Source organism: Diabrotica virgifera, chromosome 1, assembly GCF_917563875.1.
Source record: "Diabrotica virgifera virgifera chromosome 1, PGI_DIABVI_V3a".
Lineage (NCBI taxonomy): Eukaryota > Metazoa > Arthropoda > Insecta > Coleoptera > Chrysomelidae > Diabrotica > Diabrotica virgifera.
In genome coordinates, this window is record NC_065443.1 from 173,794,132 (window position 1) to 173,816,399 (window position 22,268).

The 22,268-nt window shown below is 36.5% G+C and overlaps 1 protein-coding gene across 1 annotated transcript in view; it reads left to right on the top strand.

The window, feature by feature from the left end:
• LOC114341582 (polygalacturonase) overlaps positions 1–22,268 on the top strand; it is a 111,020-nt gene that overhangs the window by 13,307 nt on the left and 75,445 nt on the right. The window contains exon 2 of the mRNA XM_050641777.1: positions 17,335–17,559. Coding sequence (XP_050497734.1) covers positions 17,335–17,559 — 225 coding nt within the window. The remainder of the gene's footprint in view (positions 1–17,334; positions 17,560–22,268) is intronic.

Sequence of the window (22,268 nt, forward strand, 5' to 3'; positions counted from 1 at the left end):
CTTATGGTCAATTTTCCGCGTTTGCTTTACTCCAAGATATTTATACATATCGTTTTCACCCATGGCCTCGATGTTCTGGCCATTTTGCATATCGAATCCTCCGGGCTGTACTTTTCCGCTGACTATATTTAAAACACGGCACTTGTCTAGTCCGAAGTGCATACTAATGTCATTTGAAAAGGATTCTACAGTTCTTAGCATCTCATCTAGTTGGTTTCGATTGAAAGCCATTAATTTCAAATCATCCATATACAACAGATGATTAAGCTTCGCCAACACATTGTTGTTATTTCTAATGTTAAAACCTGCGTTAGTGGAGTTCAATAGCTGAGATAGTGGGTTCATAGCTAGACAGAACCACAGTGGACTTAAGGAATCTCCTTGGAACAGGCACCGGCTGATTGCGATATTTTCAGTTTCGATGTTATTTTCATCAGGTATTTGAAGGTGAATTCTAGTCTTCCACTCTGTCATAATATGCTGTAAAAAGATTACTATATTATCATCGACTTTATATATTCTCAATATATCTATAAGCCATTCATGCGGTACTGAGTCAAAGGCCTTCTTGTAATCAATGAAGGCAGTAAATAAGTTCCTCTTTTTGGAATAGGCTTGATTAGAAATGACTGAGTCGATGATAAGTTGTTCTTTGCAACCCATGGAACCCTTAGCGCATCCTTTCTGTTGAGGCTCTATGATATTGTTCAGTGCACAGTGTTGGTAGATACTCCGGGCTACACAGGATGTGACCAATTTATACAAAGTTGTAAGACAAGTAATTGGGCGGTATTTGGCTGGATCTTGGGTGTTATTTTGATCCTTCGCTATTAAATAAGTGGTTCCCTGAGTTAGAAATAGTGGTGTTTCCTGCGAATTAGAAATAACATTATTAATTAGTGTTGCTAAGCAATCATGAACACTTCAAAACTTCTAAAGCCAGAAATTTTGAACTCCGTCTGGTCCAGGAGATTTCCAGTTATGCAGTTCTTTGATGATATTTTAGACTTCTTCAGTGGTGAAGGGTTCGTAGATAGTAGTAGTGTAGTGTTGGCAGTTCTGTGTCGTATCTTCTATCCATCCAGCATTGTTGTTAAGAGCAGCTAGTGTGGAAAGTTGATTTCCCCAAAACTCATGAATTTCTTCTTGGCTTAGTAAGACGTATCGAGATTTTCTACGGTGGAATTGAATTTTCGATAGAAGGCTTTCTCAGCAGTCTCAAAAAGGGCATTGTCAGATTTTCGGTTGTTACTCACTTTGTACCTTCTTAGTCGTCCTGAATAAACGGAGAGTTTTTGTTTTAATGTATCCAGGCACTGTTGGGCTGTGTTATTTTCTGGATCATATCTTGAGTATCTCGCAGTACTCAGTATTATTTCTTCAGCTCTCCTGATGACTTTTCTACTTCTTACACCTCGTATATATTCGGTGACTTGACCAATATCCCTACGCAGTAATTCAATCTTTCCGAGCAGTCTTTTTCCCAGGGTGCAATTCTGTTACTAGTCCTTCCGTTGTTAGTACCCCGTCGTGTTCTGATCTTAATGCCCATTACATTAGTAACTGCTGTTGCAGCACAGTAGATTAGCATGTGCAAATATTCTAATGTGTAAGCTTCTACGACATAATTGGGTAGGACTTCAGTGTTCACAATTTGTAACAGCGCCCCTAGTTTCTTACAAGAGTTTATTCGTTGTAGCGGTGGTCTGCTAAGTGGGTTTGTTCCATTAAACTCCTGTACCGCACGTGCCATTTCGCTTACTAGGTCACGTAACTCGTTGTGTTCCTGCTCTGTATTGTCAGGTTGAGCTTCTTGTATGGAAAACTCAGGATTCTGCTCATAAACTTCATCAGGGACTTGATTTTCAATTACTACATTGTTATGAACCTCCCGTTCGACTTCGCTTATTATTATTATTATCCAGATTTAGCCATATTGCTCACACTCCCTCCAAGGGGAAAATTGACTCATCCCAGATACCTACGGTATTAAAAGGATTGAGCTCTGGTGTGTCTCTTTCCGTGTTATCGAGCCCTAGTTGACTTGGAATGCAGGTGTATCTCCCAAAAATTTTCCTACACTTTAGGCCGTCGCGAGTAGTACAGCTTTCTGCATGGTCTTATAAAGATGTTCATTCAGACCCAGTTTTTTATGCTTTCGAGGAGGGTCTTCGGAATGACTCCAGTAGTAGACATAATAATCGGTATCGTCTGGGTCCTTTGCATTCTCCATTGCCTTCGTATTTGAATTTCCAGATCTCTGTACTTGGCGATTTTTCAGTAAATTTACTTCCTAGATTATTGTTGTTAGGTATCGCCACATCAATTAGTGTTGTTAGTCTTGTTTATTTATTAACTAGTACGAGATCTGGTCTATTTTGTGCCACTGTTTGGTCTGTGAGCACAGTGCGGTCCCAGTATAGCTTGTAGTTGCCATCCTCAAGCATACTCTCAGGGACGTATTAGTAATATGAGAGATGGTCCGTTTGGAGAAGTCCCAGCTTGATCGCTATCTCTTGATGATGGATTTTTCCCACTGAGTCATGTCGTTCCTTGTATTCGGTTTCAGCAAATGCCTGTAAGATGTTGGATGGTTTCTTGGGCTTGACATCCATATCGGCATCTGTCGTTTTGAACCTGAGGGTCTTTGACGATATATTTCAGGTAATTTCTGGTTGGTATAACCTGATCCTTAATGGCCAGTAATGAACCCTCTGTTTCAGGGAACATCTTTCCTGCTGTCAACCAATAGTTCGACGCTGCATTGTCGACATAGTCTTGGCTGACCTCATTGGGATGTCGCCCGTGCAGAGGTTTACCCATCCAGTTGCGTATTTTTTCGTTCTTAGTGAGGTGGTTTATGCGCATTTCTGGTTCCTTCATTTTGATCGGTGTTGTGTCATCTACTGCGCAGATAGCGCGATGATTATTATCCAGATTTAGTCATACGGCTCACACTTCCTCTTAGGGGAAAATTGAGTTTGATTATTATCCAGATTTAGCCATACGGCTCACACTCCCTCTAAGGGGAAAATTGACTCATCCCAGATACCTACGGTATGAAAAGCATTGAGCTCTGGTGGGACTCTTTCCGTGTTATCGAGCCCTAGGTGACTTGGAATGCAGGTGTATCTCCCAAAAATTTTCGTACATATCTGGCCGTCGAGAGTAGTACAGCTTCCTGCATGGTCTTATAGAAATGTTCACTTTTGACCTGGCTTTTTTATATTTTCTAGGAGTTTCTTCGGGATGACTCCAGTAGTAGAGATTATAATAGGTATTATCTGGGTACTTTGCATTCTCCATTGTCTTCGTATTTGAATTTCCAGATCTCTGTATTTGGCGATTTTTTCAGTAAATTTAGTTCGTAGATTATTATTGTTAGGAATCGCCACGTCAATTAGTGTTGTTTGTCTTGTTAATTTATTAACAACTACGAGATCTGGTCTATTATGTGCCACTGTTTGGTCTGTGAGCACAGTGCGGTCCCAGTATAGCTTGTAGTTGCCATCCTCAAACATACTGTCAGGGACGTATTGATAATACGGGAGATGGTCTGTTTGGAGAAGTCCCAGCTTGATAGCTATCTCTTGATGAAGGATTTTTCCCACTGCATCATGCCGCTCCTTGTATTCAGTTGCAGCAAATGCCTGGCAGCCCCCTGTAAGATGTTGGATGGTTTCTTGGGCTTGACATCCATATCCGCATCTGTCGTTTTGAACCTGAGGGTCTTTGATGATATATTTCAGGTAATTTCTGGTTGGTATAACCTGATCCTGAATGGCCAGTATGAACCCTCCGTTTCAGGGAACATCTTTCCTGATGTCAATCAGTAGTTCGACGCTATATTGTCGACATAATCTTGGCTGACCTCATTAGGATGTCGCCCGTGCAGAGGTTTACCCATCCAGGCGCGCACTTTTTCGTCCTTAGTAATTTGGTTTATGCGCATTTCTGGTTCCCTCAGTTTGATCGGTGTTGTGTCATCTACTGCGCAGATAGCTCGATGTAGAGAAGATGTCTCAACCTGCATCTGAAAATAAGTTCCTAAATTAGCAATTTTTTTATCTAATTGCTCACCTATATCTATAAGTCCTCTTCCTCCTAGATTCCGTGGTAATGTTGTTCTTTCTACTGCACTTTTAGGATGGTGTTTTTGTGCCTTTGTGAGGTGTGTTCGAACTTTTCGCTGAAAAGCTTCTATATCTGGATATGATTATATATCGATTATCCAGATTTAGCCATACGGCTCACACTCCCTCTAAGGGGAAAACTGACTCATCCCAGATACCTACGGTATCAAAAGAATTGAGCTCTGATGGGACTCTTTCCGTGTTATCGAGCCCTAGGTGACTTGGTATGCAGGTGTATCTCCCAAAAATTTTCGTACACATCTGGCCGTTGCGAGTAATACAGCTTTCTGCATGGTCTTGTAAAGATGTTCATTTAGACCCAGCCTTTTTATGCTTTCGAGGAGGGCCTTCGGAATGACTCCAGTAGTAGACATAACAATAGGTATCGTCTGGGTACTTTGCATTCTCCATTGCCTTCGTATTTGAATTTTTAGATCTCTGTACTTGGCGATCTTTTCAGTGAATTTACTACGTAGATTATTGTTGTTAGTTATCGCCACATCAATTAGTGTTGTTTGTCTTGTTAATTTATTAACTAGTACGAGATCTGGTCTATTATGTGCCACTGTTTGGTCTGTGAGCACAGTGCGGTCCCAGTATAGCTTGTAGTTACCATCCTCAAGCATACTCTCAGGGACGTATTGACAGTACGGGAGATGGTCCGTTTGGAGAAGTCCCAGCTTGATAGCTATCTCTTGATGAAGGATTTTTCCCACTGCGTCATATCGTTCCTTGTATTCAGTTGCAGCGAATGCCTGGCAGCCCCCTGTAAGATGTTGGATAGTTTCTTGGGCTTGACATCCATATCGGCATCTGTCGTTTTGAACCTGAGGGTCTTTGATGATATATTTCAGGTAGTTTCTGGTTGGTATAACCTGATCCTGAATGGCCAGTAGTGAACCCTCCGTTTCAGGGAACATCTTTCCTGATGTCAACCAGTAGTTCGACGCTATAATGTCGACATAATCTTGGCTGACCTCATTGGGATGTCGCCCGTGCAAAGGTTTACCCATCCAGGCGCGCACTTTTTCGTCCTTAGTAAGGTGGTTTATGCGCAGTTCTGCTTCCCTCAGTTTGATCGGTGTTGTGTCATCTACTTCGCAGATAGCGCGATGTAGATTAGATGTCTCAGCCTGCATCTGAAAATAAGCTCTTAAATTAGCAATTTGTTTATCTAATTGCTCACCTATATCCACAAGTCCTCTTCCTCCTAAATACCGGGGTAATGTCGTTCGTTCTACTGCACTTTTAGGGTGGTGTTTTTGTGCCTTTGTGAGGTGTGTTCGTACTTTTCGCTGAAGATTTTCTATATCCGTTTTTGTCCACTTAACAATACCAAATGAATAGCTAAGCGCGGAACAAGCGTAGGTGTTTAGTGCCTTAAACAAATTTTTACTGTTAAGCTGTGAACGAAGCAGCTGTTTTACCCTTCTTATAAACTCAGTAGTTATCTCAGTTTTCATTTGCTTATGGTCAATTTTCCGCGCCTGCTTTACTCCAAGATATTTGTACATATCGTTGTCGCCCATGGCCACGATGTTCTGGCCATTTTGCATATCGAATCCACCGGGCTGTACCTTTCCTCTGACTATATTCAAAACACGGCACTTGTCTAGACCGAACTGCATACTAATATCATTAGAAAATGTTTCTACAGTTTTTAGCATCTCTTCTAGGTGTTCTCGAGTGGAAGCCATTAATTTCAAATCATCCATATACAACAGATGATTGAGCTTCGCTACCACAGTATTATTGCTTTTAATGCTAAAACCTGAGTCAGTGGAGTTTAATAGCTGGGAAAGGGGGTTCAAAGCTAAACAGAACCACAATGGACTCAACGAGTCTCCTTGAAATAATCCCCGGTTGATTGCGATATTTTCGGTTTCGATATTGTTTTCACCAGGTATTTGGAGGTGAATTTTAGTCTCCCAATCTCTCATTATATGCCTTAAAAAGGTCACTATGTTATCATCTACTTTGTATATTTTCAATACATCTATTAGCCATTCATGCGGTACTCAATCAAAGGCCTTTTTATAGTCAATAAAAGCAGTAAAAAGGTTCCTTTTTTTAGTGAATGCCTGGTTAGAAATGACTGAGTCGATGATAAGCTGTTCTTTGCAACCCATGGAACCCTTAGCGCATCCTTTCTGTTGAGGCTCTATGATATTGTTTAGAGCACAGTGTTGGTAGATACGCCGGGTTACACAGGATGTGACCAATTTATACAAAGTTGGAAGACAAGTAATTGGGCGGTACTTGGATGGATCTTGGGTGTTATTTTGATCCTTGGGTATTAAATAAGTAGTTCCCTGAGTTAGAAATGATGGTAATTCCTGCGGATTAGAAATAACATGATTAATTAATGTTGATAAGCACTCATGAATACTCCAAAACTTTTTAAGCCAGAAGTTCTGAACTCCGTCTGGTCCAGGAGATTTCCAGTTATGAAGCTCTTTGATGACATTTGAGACTTCCTCAGTCGTGAATGGTTCGTAGTTAGCAGTGACGTAGTGGTGATAGTTGTGCGTCGTATCTTCTATCCAGCCAGCATTGTTGTTAAAAGCAGCTGGTGTGGAAATTTGATTTCCCCAAAACTCATGAATTTCTTCTTGGCTTGGGTAAGACTTGTCGACACTTTCTACGGTGGAATTGAGTTTTCGGTAGAACGCCTTCTCAGAGTTCTCAAAAAGTGCATTGTCACATTTTCGGTTGTTACTAACTTTATACCTTCTTAATCGCCCTGAATAGACGGAGAGTTTTTGTTTTAATGCATCCAGACACTGTTGGGCTGTGTTATTTTCTGGATCGTATCTCGAGTGTCTTGCAGTGCTCCGCATTATTTCTTCAGCTCTTTTAATGACTTTTCTACTTGTTACACCTCTTATATATTCTGTGACTTGACCAATATCCCTACGCAGTAATTCAATTTTTTCGAGAAGTCTTTTTTCCCAGGGTGCAATTCTGTTACCAGTCCTTCCGTTATTAGTACCCCGTCGTGTTCTGATCTTAACGCCCATTACATTGGCAATTGCTGTAGCCGCACAGTAGATTAGCATATGCAGATACTCCAATGTGTGGGTTTCTACGACATAATTGGGTAGGACTTCAGTATTCACAATTTGTAACAGGGCACCTAGTTTCTTACAAGAGTTTATTCGTGGTAGCGGTGGTCTGCTAAGTGCATTTGTTCCATTAAACTCTTGTACGGCACGAGCCATTTCGTTTTCTAGGCTATCGCGCAACTCGTTGTTTTCCTGCTGTGTATTGTCAGGTTGAGTTTCTAGTGTGGGCATCTCAGGAATCTGCTCATCAAGGATTTCATTAGGGACTTGATCTAAATCTAGCTCTTGGTTATTAATCTCCCGTTCGACTTCGCTTTTGATCGTATTGCGTCTAGTCTCTGGGATAAGGTTGTTTCTTACGATTACCCGGTATTGATCTGATACTCTTTGCTCCGATACTTGAATATCTGGGTACTCCCTGCAAAATTCGGCACACAGCTGTTTTCTGTAGCCGATCGTTTCTTGGCCGAGGTTTGTCACCTTATAATAGAAGCGCAAAATGCTTTCGTTAATGGACACAGTCCATTTCATGCGCTGCCTCGGTCGTCCCGCTTGAGTTTTTATATTATTATTATATTCAGATTTAGCCATACGGCTCACACTCCCTCTAAGGGGAAAATTGACTCATCCCAGATACCTACGGTATCAAAAGGATTGAGCTCTGGTGGGACTCTTTCCGTGTTATCGAGCCCTAGGTGACTTGGAATGCAGGTGTATCTCCCAGAAATTTTCGTACGCATCTGGCCGTCGCGAGTAGTACAGCTTTCTGCATGGTCTTATAAAGATGTTCATTCAGACCCAGCTTTTTTATGCTTTCGAGGAGGGTCTTCGGAATGACTCCAGTAGTAGAAATAATAATCGGTATCGTCTGGGTACTTTGCATTCTCCATTGCCTTCGTATTTGAATTTCTAGATCTCTGTATTTGGCGATCTTTTCAGTAAATTTACTACGTAGATTATTGTTGTTAGGTATCGCCACATCAATTAGTGTTGTTTGTCTTGTTAATTTATTAACTAGTACGATATCTGGTCTATTATGTGCCACTGTTTGGTCTGTGAGCACAGTGCGGTCCCAGTATAGCTTGTAGTTGCCATCCTCAAGCATACTCTCAGGGACGTATTGATAATACGGGAGATGGTCTGTTTGGAGAAGTCCCAGCTTGATAGCTATATCTTGATGAAGGATTTTTGCTACTGCATCATGCCGTTCCTTGTATTCAGTTGCAGCAAATGCCTGGCAGCCCCCTGTAAGATGTTGGATGGTTTCTTGGGCTTGACATCCATATCGGCATCTGTCGTTTTGAACCTGAGGGTCTTTGATGATATATTTCAGGTAATTTCTGGTTGGTATAACCTGATCCTGAATGGCCAGTAATGAACCCTCCGTTTCAGGGAACATCTTTCCTGATGTCAACCAGTAGTTCGACGCTATATTGTCGACATAGTCTTGGCTGACCTCATTGGGATGTCGCCCGTGCAGAGGTTTACCCATCCAGGCGCGCACTTTTTCGTCCTTAGTAAGGTGGTTTATGCGCATTTCTGGTTCCCTCAGTTTGATCGGTGTTGTGTCATCTACTGCGCAGATAGCGCGATGTAGAGTAGATGTCTCAGCCTGCATCTGAAAATAAGTTCTTAAATTAGCAATTTGTTTATCTAATTGCTCACCTATATCCATAAGTCCTCTTCCTCCTAGATTCCGTGGTAATGTTGTTCTTTCTACTGCACTTTTAGGATGGTGTTTTTGTGCCTTTGTGAGGTGTGTTCGCACTTTTCGCTGAAGAGCTTCTATATCTGTTTTTGTCCACTTAACAATACCAAATGAGTAGCTAAGCGCGGAACATGCGTAGGTGTTTAGTGCCTTAAACAAATTTCTACTGTTAAGGTGTGAGCGAAGCAGCTGTTTTACCCTTCGTATAAACTCAGTAGTTATCTCTGTTTTCATTTGTTTATGGTCAATTTTCCGCGCTTGCTTTACTCCAAGATATTTGTACATATCGTTTTCACCCATGGCCTCGATGTTCTGGCCATTTTGCATATCGAATCCTCCGGGCTGTACTTTTCCTCTGACTATATTTAAAATACGGCACTTGTCTAGTCCGAAGTGCATACTAATATCATTAGAAAAAGTTTCTACAGTTTTTAGCATCTCGTCGAGTTGGTTTCGAGTGGAAGCCATTAATTTCAAATCATCCATGTACAATAAATGATTAAGCTTCGCCACCACATTGTTGTTATTTTTGATGCTAAAACCTGCATCTGTGGAGTTCAATAGCTGAGATAGTGGGTTCATAGCTAGACAGAACCACAGAGGACTCAACGAATCTCCTTGAAACAGGCCCCGGCTGATTGCGATATTTTCAGTTTCGATGTTACTTTCACCAGGTATTTGAAGGTGAATTCTAGTTTTCCACTCTGTCATTATATGTTGTAAAAAGGTCACTATATTATCATCGACTTTATATATTCTCAATATATCTATAAGCCATTCATGCGGCACTGAATCAAAGGCCTTCTTGTAATCAATAAAAGCAGTAAATAGGTTCCTCTTTTTGGAATATGCTTGATTAGAAATGACTGAGTCGATGATAAGTTGTTCTTTGCAGCCCATGGAACCCTTAGCGCATCCTTTCTGTTGAGGCTCTATGATATTGTTCAGCGCACAGTGTTGGTAGATACGCCGGGCTACACAGGATGTGACCAATTTATACAAAGTTGGAAGACAAGTAATTGGGCGGTATTTTGCTGGATCTTGGGTGTTATTTTGATCCTTCGGTATTAAATAAGTGGTTCCCTGAGTTAGGAATGATGGTATTTATTATTACTATTATTATTATTATTATACATAAAAAAATGCAGAGCGACTATGCGACATGAAGTCCCTATTATGCCCAAAAACAAGGAGATTACATAAGTAACCGTAACGTAACGTAAGTAAATACAATATAAAAAACAACAACAACAAAAAAAAATGGTCAAGTCTGTTTTAAATGTGTTGGTAGAGGGGGCTGAGACAATGTTATCATTCAGGTTATTCCAAATATCGAAAACTCTATTTGGTAGAAAATTCTGTCCTGATCTCGTACAAAAGTTCTCTTTTTTAAGTTTAAATTGGTGGCCTCTAAGGCGTTCATCTTGTTTGATGGTAAACATTTCGTCGAGATTTCCGAAATTGAATTTTAATACTTTAAATGTGGTTATTAAGTCGCCCCATTGTCGGCGAAGTTCGAAAGAAGTTAGGTGGGCCATATTGAGCCTCTCTTCATAGGAAGGTCTTCTCAGTCCCAATGGAATTCGAGTGACTTTTCTTTGGACGTTTTCCAACAAAGTTTTGTCAAAAACCAAATCGGGATACCAAGTTGGGCCAGCATATTCAAGAATCGGTCTTATGTAAATACTGTAAAGTTTACAGAATGACTGCATTGAAACTCGATAAACACCTCCGAATAAGATACAGTTGCGTCCAGGAATCTTTACCCGTGTGTCACTAATACCTGGCGAGATAAAACACATATTTGATAACTCAAATTTTAGCCCGTGACGCATTAGTTACTTACTGTCACTTGCTGTCGCGTTTAGTAAATTTCAATTTCCGACTTATCATCGACTTATTTCGTATGCTTTAACCCTTATCCGGGCAAGGTGGGTCCAACAGGCCCGAGACGCCAATTCTTTTGTCATAAACTGATCAAAAATTTTTTATTGAATTTTATGCATCACTGAATTTGTTTAGAAGTATGTTTCCTTCAACATAGTAATGAGCTATTCAAAATATTCATTACCATTTTTGAAATTATTGCGTCGAAAGAATTTTGTCACGTAAAGGGGCAACACTGGCCCGCCGGACCCTATTTTTATTTATACCTAAAGTCTAAATCTTTGTTACAGAAGTTAATCTGGCAGTCAGATAATGTTTTCGTGGATTATCTAAACGTTTTTTATGATTCATTTACATGAAACATGGCGCCTCAGAAGAACGGTCGTGTTTACGACTCGGAAGTTAAGTGTTGTAAAAAGTGTTATAAAGTTGCACAAAGTGGTCTATTATGTGCGAATTGTGGAACGTTATCCCATAGTGGCTGCCTGAAGCAACTAAAATCGATCAAATATATCGATGATGAGACAGTTATATGCTGTGAGGAGAGTGTGAGGTTAAGTGATCCACCAAACAAAACCTTGGATAGTGAGGCTGACGATGAAGATCCGAGACAAACTGAAATAAGGTACTTAAAGAAAATTATTAATCAGAATGAAACAATAATATCAAATCAACAAATTACGATAAATTTATTGAAGGAACAACTAGATTTATTTAAATATATGCAAATAGCTGATCAGTCGCCATCTACAAAACAAAATACAAATTCAATCAACCATTCAAACAGAGACCCAAATTTTGAACGACCGAAACAGTCTAGCAGTAAAATATATCCAAAAAACGAAAACACTACACCCGCAAAAAATGTTGCTGTAAATGAAAGTCTAGTTGTTGATAAAGAAAGGAGTTCCCCAACAAAAACTCTATTTAAAAATAGTACCAATAAAAATAAACAAGTTGTTTCCTTAATCAAAAATAATAAACAATTATCAGCTGATATTTTAAGAATACAAACGGAGGCAAAATGTTCAGATATCATTAATTTAAAAAACGATGAGAATTTGATAAATACTGAGAGTAAAAATTCGGTTCCAGTTCCAAATAATAATGGGCAAGAATGGAAAACTATTAGGTATAAAAGAAGGAATGGACCTATTGTTATTGGCAATAATGAAAACTCTGAAATCAGTGGTGTCCCAAAATTTAGTCATCTTCATGTTACTAGGGTAAACCAGCATACAACGGCAGATAATCTTAAGAAGATGTTAGAAAAACACTTTCCAGAAGTGATATGTACGTCCTTAACGGCTAAGCATCCCAACATATATTCATCCTTTAAAGTCTCAATTTTTGAACAACATTTTGGTTTAGCGATGGACCCAAAACTATGGCCCGTAGGCTCTTATGTAAGCAGGTTTTTTATGAAGCGTCCAACACATACTCAAATAAAATGAAGGATGAAGAAACGACCGTTAACCCTCCATCAAATTTTCAAAATAACCTAATTCAACAAGGCACGGTAAGCATGTTTCATGTCAATTTACAGTGTATATCAAATAAAGTCGATATGATCAATGCTTTTCTTGCGGATAAAAAGTTCTATGACGTCATATGTTTTTCAGAGCACTGGCAAACTGAAGAAAATCTAAAATTAATTAACATCTCCGGCTTTTCACTAGCTAACTTTTTCTGTAGGGTTGAAAAGAAGCAAGGTGGCGTTGCAATTTATGTAAAAGAAAATCTTATGTATTCTTCTCTTAATCTAAATGAATATAACGTAGAGCAAACTTCAGAGTTTTGTGCAATTTATATACCTTCAATGAGAACCAATGTTTTAACTGTATACAGATCAGGTAATGGTGACTGTGACTTGTTCTTGGTGAATTTTGAGAATGTTATAGCATTCTTACTTAACAAAGCAGACAAACTGATTATACTTGGGGATTTTAATATAAATTTTAAAATTAAATCTGACTCTTCTTATGATATTCAAAATCTGTTAATGTCTTTTGGTCTAGAAATAACGATAAACGATTATACTAGAATCACATCTGAATCCAGTAGTTGCATCGATAACATTATGACTAACTTTTCTGAAAATATCTACAGGGTGGGCGTATTTGAACCTTGTTTCTCTGACCATCGAGCACAATTTATATCTATTGATTCTGATCTTAAAGTTGTTGACACTAATCAATCACTTCAACGGTCTATTACTTCTTCTGGTTTGCAGAAGCTTAAATATGCACTAGCTAGTACAAAGATGGACTTTTTCTATGACACCAATAACGATCCCGATGTCTTGATGTTCTTTTTAACTGAAACTTATAACAACTTAATATTAAAGTTTTTTCCATTAAAAAAAGTACGACAAACTGCTAAAATAACACCCGTGCAATGGTTTAATGACGAATTAAGGTCTTACAGATCTAATCTTTCTCTCATTAAACACATTGCAGATGTCACTAAGGATCCCGATATTTTCAAACTATATAAACAACAAAAATATGAATATAATCGGCAGTTACAAAATGCTAAAAAGTCGGCTTACTCTGGTTTTATTACTAACTCCAATAATAAACCTAGAGACTGCTGGAAAATATTAAACTTCGAAAGAGGCAATACAAGATCCAGTTCGGTACAACCAGATCTATCTCCAGACGAAATAAATCAATTTTTTATTACAATCGCAGAGAATATAATTACATCCCTTCCCACTATTAATAACGATATCCTCTTCAGTTACAGAAACTATCCTTCCCCGAGTAAGTCCTTTTGTTTCCGACCCGTTGTGGAAGATGAGATCTCTCAAATAATTAAATCTCTTAATAATTCCAATTGTAAGGACGTTCACGAAATTAATAGCAAAATTTTAAAAGAAACTTACCAAATAGTTTTAACACCTTTCACTCATCTTATTAACTTAATTTTATCAACTGGAGTATTTCCAGAAGCACTAAAGTACTCAAAGGTACTACCTATCTATAAAAAAGGTGATTCCTCGAAAGCTGACAATTACAGACCCATAAGCATTGTTTCTACATTCGGGAAAGTGATTGAAAAGGTGATCAAACAACAATTATATTCTTATTTTGAGTCTAAAAGTTATTTTAGCAACTCGCAATATGGATTCAGAAGTGCTCGTTCTACTACAAACGCGGTATATAATATTGTGAGCGAGGTGATTGAGGGGCTTGAACGTGGCAATCGCATAGCAATTTCTCTCTGCGATTTGTCGAAGGCTTTTGACTGCGTTTCACATGACATTTTGCTCCACAAATTAAACTATTATGGAATCAGAGGTATCCCTCTTAAGCTTATCTCTTCGTACCTATGTGGTAGACACCAGGCTGTAGTGTCTAAAGGTTATCTCTCCGATTTTCGACCCGTAAAATATGGAGTCCCACAAGGTTCGGTCTTGGGACCTCTTTTATTCATTATATATGTCAACGATTTGCCTCATTTCATATCTCCGTACAAATCAGTACAATTTGCGGATGATACGACATACATAATATCAGGTAATAAAAATGAGGATTTAAAAATGGCTTACGAGGAAGTCGCTGATAAATCTAGCACATGGTTTGCTGCGAACAAACTAAAACTCAATACTGAAAAAACGCAGGACTTGATTATATCTGCAAGTGGTTTACATGGCGATCCAGATGACAAAGACACTGCTAAACTATTAGGAATAACCATAGACAATCGATTGAACTGGTCGGCTCATATTTCACAAGTAAAGGCGAAGCTGTCTAGTTCATTGTTTCTTATTCGTCAACTAGCAAGGGTTGTCAACTTTGAGACATTGAAGGTGACATATTTTTCTTTATTTCACTCACACCTAAGCTATGGATTAATCTTATGGGACAATTCAACAAATGCTCTTCAAATTTTCAGGATGCAAAAGAAAGCTATCCGGATTTTAGCAGGGGTTAGTTATCTGGAACATTGCCGACCTCTCTTCATCAAATTAAAAATTATGCCGCTACCTACTCTGTTGATATATCAAGTTCTGACTGAAATTCACAGAAAAAGGTCCCATTTAACAAAGCAGTCTGATGTTCACGTTCACAATACGCGATACTCTCACTATTTACGAACAAATCGCTCTAGATTGCGTCTTTCAGATAAAAATTGTCTTAATTATAACTACTACAATATTTTACCAAAAGATATTAAACAGCTAAGCTGTAACAGTTTCAAAAAAGTAATAAAAAGGTATCTGTTGAAACATTGCTTTTATTGCTCGGAAGAATATATGACTCATTGCAGAACATCTACTGAAATGCTTACCGTGACACAAAATATTTTTTGTTAATCTATATTCTTGTTTGTGATACGTATTTATAAGTTGTGTTTTATATTTCTGTTTTATATACCTTGTGATTTTATATACCTTGTAATTTTTATATTCCTTATTTTGACTTTGTAATTTTGACTTGCTACAAACAATTTTTTTTGTAAAGTAGTTAAATAAATCTATCTATCTATCTATCTATCTATCTTCCGGAAATCCAATAATAAAGTCTAAACCTGTAACAAACAATGTAAACATCTCTTTGATGTGAACATCAAAGAGATGCTTACAATAGGTGTTATATCTATTCCAAATGAATTTTAAAACTGATAATCATTGTTGGAATGCAATAATATTGTTAGGTAGGTACCTATACATATTTTGAAACCAATAATGCATCTGCTATCAATCGATCGATATCGATGTTAGTGTCGACAACTAAGCTCCTAAAATTATATTGAATTACAGTGAAGGTAGATCTCTCTCTCCTGTCGTTTCCCCATTACTGAGGATCGTGATTTCTTCCAATATTCCTAACAATGTTTCTCCATTGGTCTCTATCTTCAGCTGCTCTAAGAGCTTCGCAGAATGAGTTTCCAGGTAGATAGTGCGAATAAAATGTCCCGAAAACCATTATCAGCTGCAGAACTGCAAGATATTGCTAATAATTTATGGGATTTCGATGATAAAGAATCTCCTGAAGTAGGTGGCATTGAAAGTGACTCTGAAATTCAAGGTCAATTTTCAGAAGCAAGTGAAGAGGCTGATCAGCAAGTAGTATTGAGTAATAACGAAGAATAATGTGTAGCTACAAGTTCCCAGATTTCAGAGTGTGTAATTTTTGAAACTAAGGATGGAATTAACTGGAAGAATAAACCACAACCGACAGGACGTATGCGATCTTGCGACATAATAAAATGCAAAACGCACAAAGTAATGTTACGCCTGATCAAAGTGTAGATGATCCTGTTGATTCCTTTTGTTTGTTTGTGGACGAAAAAATTGTGAATGAAATAGTGAAGTGTACAAATGAAGAAGCCGAAAAAGTCCAGGGGATAGAGAACTGGAAATATTGCGACTCTACAGAGCTATATGCCTTTATTGGACTACTACTAACTGCAGGGTAACTGAGTGCCAACATCCATAATGTAGATATACTTTGGACCTTTGCAGTAAGTTTTATGGACCTACTATATTTAAAGCTACCATGGGGTTAAAACGATTCAAAAACTTGCTAAGATTTGTTCGATTTGACCATAAAGACCCGAGGTCTGAACGAAGAAGGAACGACAAAGTAGCAGCAATACGCGATGTGTGGAATCAAGTCAAATAAAAATTTCAGAAATACTATTTACCAGGAAAAAACATAACGGTATATGAGCAACTTGTAACGTATCGACGTAGGTGTCCTTTCAAGCAGTATATGCCTTCAAAGCCAGACAAGTATGGCATGAAAATATGGCAAATCCTCTAGGGAGATCGCGCCCTCAAGGTAGACCGCATACTATAGAAGCATTTTTTATTAATCTAGACAATTTAAATATAACTTTAGTAAAAAATTAAAAAAGAATATTAGAAATATATGGGTAAATATGAATAGTACATTCACAAACAGTGGTGGGCCCAACGGACCCGAGTTGCCTGGTTACGTAAGTAAAAGGTGTTGCCCGGATAAGGGTTAAATGATGACGCACGGGTAAAGATTCCTGTACTCAACTGTACAGTCTGGAGTTCGCACGTTTACAAACAGACTGAATATGATCGGACCACGTTAGGCTGCTGTTTACGATAACACCGAGGTCGTTATACGAGAAAACTGAATCTAATGGTTTTCCGTTAACGAAGTACGGCACAAGTGGATTATTTTTACCAATTCTAAGCACTACACATTTTTCCACGTTTAAGGGTAGTAACCACTGGGCACACCAAGTACAAATAGAGTTCAAGTCTCTTTGGAGGGTTAACTGGTTTGTGATAGGATTGGCATCTATTTTTGTGTCATCAGCATAGTACGATATTTTTATGTCTATTTTGAGTGTTTACGTTAAACAGTTTTCAATACATTGGAAAAAATCTATTTTCATTTTGTAACTACAAAGGGCTGAAACTTTTTTCATGTGTACATTTGTACAAAGGTAACTTAGGTTCAATCAAACTATTTTTGTCCCAGAATGTGTAATTTATAATCTATCTTTTTATTACCCCCTGTATAATCACTTCTTTATAATATATATTTTCTAGCTAGCTGCACAATTAGTAGGTTTGACCATGTTGACACCGTCGTTAGCCAATGCAAATCTATAACCGTTGAAAGTTTTGCAGTACCTGCCGGCCAAACCTTAAAACTACATTTACAATATGGTACTACCCTGACTTTTAATGGAAACATTGCTTTTGGTTACAGTGAGTGGGATGGTCCTCTTATGTGGATTAAAGGAGACGGAATCACGATTCAAGGAACAGAAAGTATGTCACATATATTTTAGATATATTTTAATTTAATTTTTATATAAATTATAATTACCCAATTCAATGGAAGCAAGAAGAGGATATTACCTCCGAATTCTATCCTACTGCATAGATTTTAATGAAATTTTGGGAATAGCCTCTACTTATCTCCTAATTCAAAGTCTACCCTATGCCGATGTGCGCTTTTGTCTTGGGGTGGTTCCTACCCCTTCTCGGGGGTGGAAATTTTTTTGGTTAAAATAGCCACGGAATTAGCTAGAGAACCTAATTCTAAGCAAAGACTGTTCGGCAATTTTTTTGAAAACTCAATACTTTTTGAGTTATTCGTGGTTGAAAATTGGCCATTTTCATTGAAACATAGCACCTTTTCGAACGGTTTTTTGCGAATACCTTAAAACTATGCATCTAACTAGAAAAACTATATAAAACATTTTTATAGCTTATAAAATAACAAAGAGATTCGTTCATTCACAAATCTTCTAGTTATAATACAAAAAGAGATATGGTAGGTGAAAAGAGTTTGTTTTTTGGTGCATGCTCAAGTCAATGTATTAAACTTGTAGCACGATCAAAGAACAATCTGACCCCAAAAAAATAAAGGAAGGGTGAAAATTTGGAAATAGGTAATTGGAATTGTCTGTTATTATATAAGAAAAAGTTTACAATTTTACATCCCCTCCATTTTACAAAAATGGAGGGGGATACCCCCCCCTCCGAAGATGAAAAAAGTACATTCAAAATAAGACCGGAATTGGATAAAATGACTAATTCTAAACAACTTCTCTTCTATAGAGCTTTTTCACTAAGTCAATATTTTTCGGGTTGTTTGCGAGTGAATATGTTCATGTTTAACAAAATAAATCATGTTTTTGGACGGTTTTTCGGAGATAACTCAAAAAGTAAGTATTTTAGCGAAAAAAATGTTCTTAGAAAAAATATAGCCCATCAAAAATTAAAAAAAAAATGGTGTATACATGAGGTCTGTAGACTTAGTAGAAGCAGAGTTGCAGCTAATGAAAAGTAGGTTCTTCTTCGTCAAATTCCAAATCGAATATTTCAATGTGAGATAACTCAAAAACGGAGTACTTTTAGGGGAAAATTCATTTTAACTTTTTTAAAGTGTTTAAAAAAAGGTTTATTTTTGTTTAAAAAAAAACTTGTTATATTACAAGTACGTGAATTACGCTCCAAATATTGTTGGTCCCTTTTATTTTTTGGTAAAAAAACCGCGAAAATCACCCCCCAATTAGCATCACATGTACGTTTTAACATTACCACTTTACAAGTTACTTTGTCTATGTATTATTTATATGATCTGTAAGTTTCATCGGTTCAAAGTGGTTCGTTTTGAAAAAGGTGTAGTTAAAATGGCTTGAACGAGTAACTAATCACGAGTTTAGGCAAATTTTGAGCAGCCATAGCATAACCAATTTTTGTCTAACAAGAAAACAAAAAATCAAAAATATTCAGAAAAGAAAATCGTACATTTTATTACTCTTTGAGATTTTTGGTATTCTTAATTGTTTTTAAGTTAATTCCATAAACAATTACGATTTTTTTGAAAATTAAAAAAATGTTTTATTTTAAACCCATTTTTTTTAAACTGAGCACTTTTAACCAATGAAACTTATAGATAATATAAACAATACATAAGAATAGTAACTTGTAAAGCGGTAACGATTAATTTTATTTGAGAAGCTAATTAAGGGGTGATTTTCGCCATTTTTTTCCTAAAAAATAAAAGGGACCGACAATATTTTGAGTGTAACTCACTTACTTTTAATGTTAGAAGTTTTTTAAAAACCAAAAATAAACCTTTTTTTAAACACTTTAAAAAAGTTGTAATGAATTTTCCCCGAAAAGTACATTTCATTAGCTGCAACTCTGCTTCTACTGGGTCTGCAGAACTCACGCACACATAATTTTTTTTTAATTTTTTATAAGCTATATTTCTACTACGAATATTTTTTCGCTAAAATACTTACTTTTTGAGTTATCTCCGAAAAACCGTCCAAAACATTTTTTTTTGTAAAAAATGAACACATTTTCTCGCAAATAACTCGATAAGTATTGACCTATTGACTTAGTAAAAAAACTCTATAGAACAAAAGTTACTTTTTTTTTTTCTTTTTTGGCTTGGACTATGGTCATTCAGCCAGTCTCAATCAAAAGTAAATGTATTAAAGATATTGCCAATTAGTGAAACCTGGTTATTATAATATTATTACAATTTTTTTACTTCTTATTTACCTACTCATTACAGCTAATGTACATACTATGTTAATAAATATAAATATATTATACTACTTAATGTTTATCAAGAACACATAGTGTATACATTTTACAAATAAAAATATTAATCTTAATATTAAAATAAATGCATTCTTTTTTGTATTTTATTTTATTTTATTTATTTTTTTTTTGTCACTACGATAGGATGTCAACCCAGTTCATCCCTGCGGAGGTTTAAATCCTCTTAGTGATTTTTTCTTTAATTTTTTATTATTTTTTTTAAGTATTTTTTTTAATTATTAATTTTTTTTTATTCATTTTTTTTTGTTTCATGTTTTTATTTTTTTTTCTTTTTATTTTTTTTATATCTCTTAAACATATTTTACAAATACTTATAACTAATTACAATAATATTTTACTATCCGACAAGAAAGATACCAGACAGTCAAAAATTTTCTTTTTATTCAGTGACAGAATAAAGAGAATATTTACAGGGAGTGGGATGTTCTGGTCTATAATTCTTTTAATTAGGTGATTGGTTAGGTGTTTATGCTTTTTGCATTCAAAAAATATGTGGTTCAAGTCACTTTTAACCTCACATTCTTGACAAATATTCGAATCTAATATGTTTATTTTAAATAAATGTGCAGGATAACATGCATGTCCAAATCTAATTCTACTGATGGTGGATATGTATTTGCGAGGGAGGGTGAAATTCTTATACCAAGGCTTTTCCGGAATAATCGGTTGTATCAAACTGTATTGTGTTGTTGAAATGTTACAGTACCTTTCCCAGTGTGTTTTCCAGCTCTTCATCTGTTCATTTCTTAAACAAGCAAAAGCATCTAGAATGCAGGGCTGATATTTGGTTACTGTTCCATGGATGAGGAAATTTTTAGCTAATTGGTCTACATGCTCATTATGTGTAAGTCCTGAATGTGCTTTGATCCACATAAGCTTTATTTTTGGGGTGTGTTTATAATTTCAAATAAGATTTTTTTTATTAAAAAAATGTATGGATTAGAAGTACTACAAGGTAGGTGAGGTGTTTGAATAGCAGTAAGCACAGATAATGAATCAGATAAAATTACTGCGGAATTATAGGATGCCAACTTGAAATAAATTAAAGCCTCATATACCGCCGCAGCCTCGGCAGTAAAAATGGAGAAATTTGAGGGCAGTTTAAACATTTTTTCTATAAATTTATCTGGAATATAAAAGGCACAACCAGTACCATTTGAACTTTTGGATGCATCTGTATAAATACAAAGAGATTTTGACCAATTTTTAAGGTAGTTGCTTAAAACAATACTGTTTAATAAAGAGTGCTCATGATAGCTGGGTTGTATTATATCACCTTGATTTAGTAACTCAAAGAAATCTTCGAACTCTACCACTTTATTTGCAACTGCAAGTTCAGTATTATTATCCGCAGTGTTTCGAAATGCGTCACATAACGGTGGCGAGTTTTTGTGAGCCCAATATTTATTTGTTAAATCAAAATAATTTAAAGTACTAATTTCTTTATATAAACAAGTGTTGTAACATCGGATCTTAAGAAGAAATTTTTGACTGAGATATTCCCTTCTGAATTTAGTCGGCGGTTCCATTGTTTCAACATAGAGTGGTTCAATAGGGGTAGATCTCATAGCACCTATGCAACAGCGCCATACTGTGTTTAGAAAAACTTCTATGCGACCTAAAATATTTTTACTAGCCGATCCATACAGTACTGAGCCATAATCTATAATAGATCTGATATATGAACGATAAAATAAAAGACATGTTTCAACATCTGCACCCCACCAAGTTTTTGCAATTGATTTAAGAAAATTTAGTGCTTTACTGCATCTATCAAGCATAAAATCAACGTGCAGTTTCCAGGTCATTTTGGTATCCAGAATCATACCCAGATATTTTACTGATTTACAAACAGGAAAGTAATCATCATTTAATTGTATTTGTTCTCTTTGAGGTACATTGTGTCTAGTGAATATACAAATGTTAGACTTGTTGTTTGCTAACTCAAAACCATTTTTTTTAAACCACTCACGGCAATGTTCATGGATATTTTCCAATGTGTTTAAGCCATCATTATATTTTTTAGATTCAGTATAAATACAAAAGTCATCAGCATATTGTATTATATTAAACGAAATATTGTCGATACTAATATTATGAAAATCAGCTGTGTAAAGATTAAATAGAAAAGGACTTAAAACTGATCCCTGTGGAAGACCTGAGCTATTAAAACGTGGTCCAATGAGTATATTATTTTCAATCCTGATATATATTTTCCTGTTTTTGTAGAAATTGACAATATTTTTAGCTAGAAGAGAAGGTATTTCGAATCGATGAATCATTTTGTCTTTTAGCATATCTAAATTAACAGTCATATGCACCTTCAATATCCAAACATAACATTGGTACATATGTATTTCGAGAATATGCATTTTGAATATGAGTTACAATAG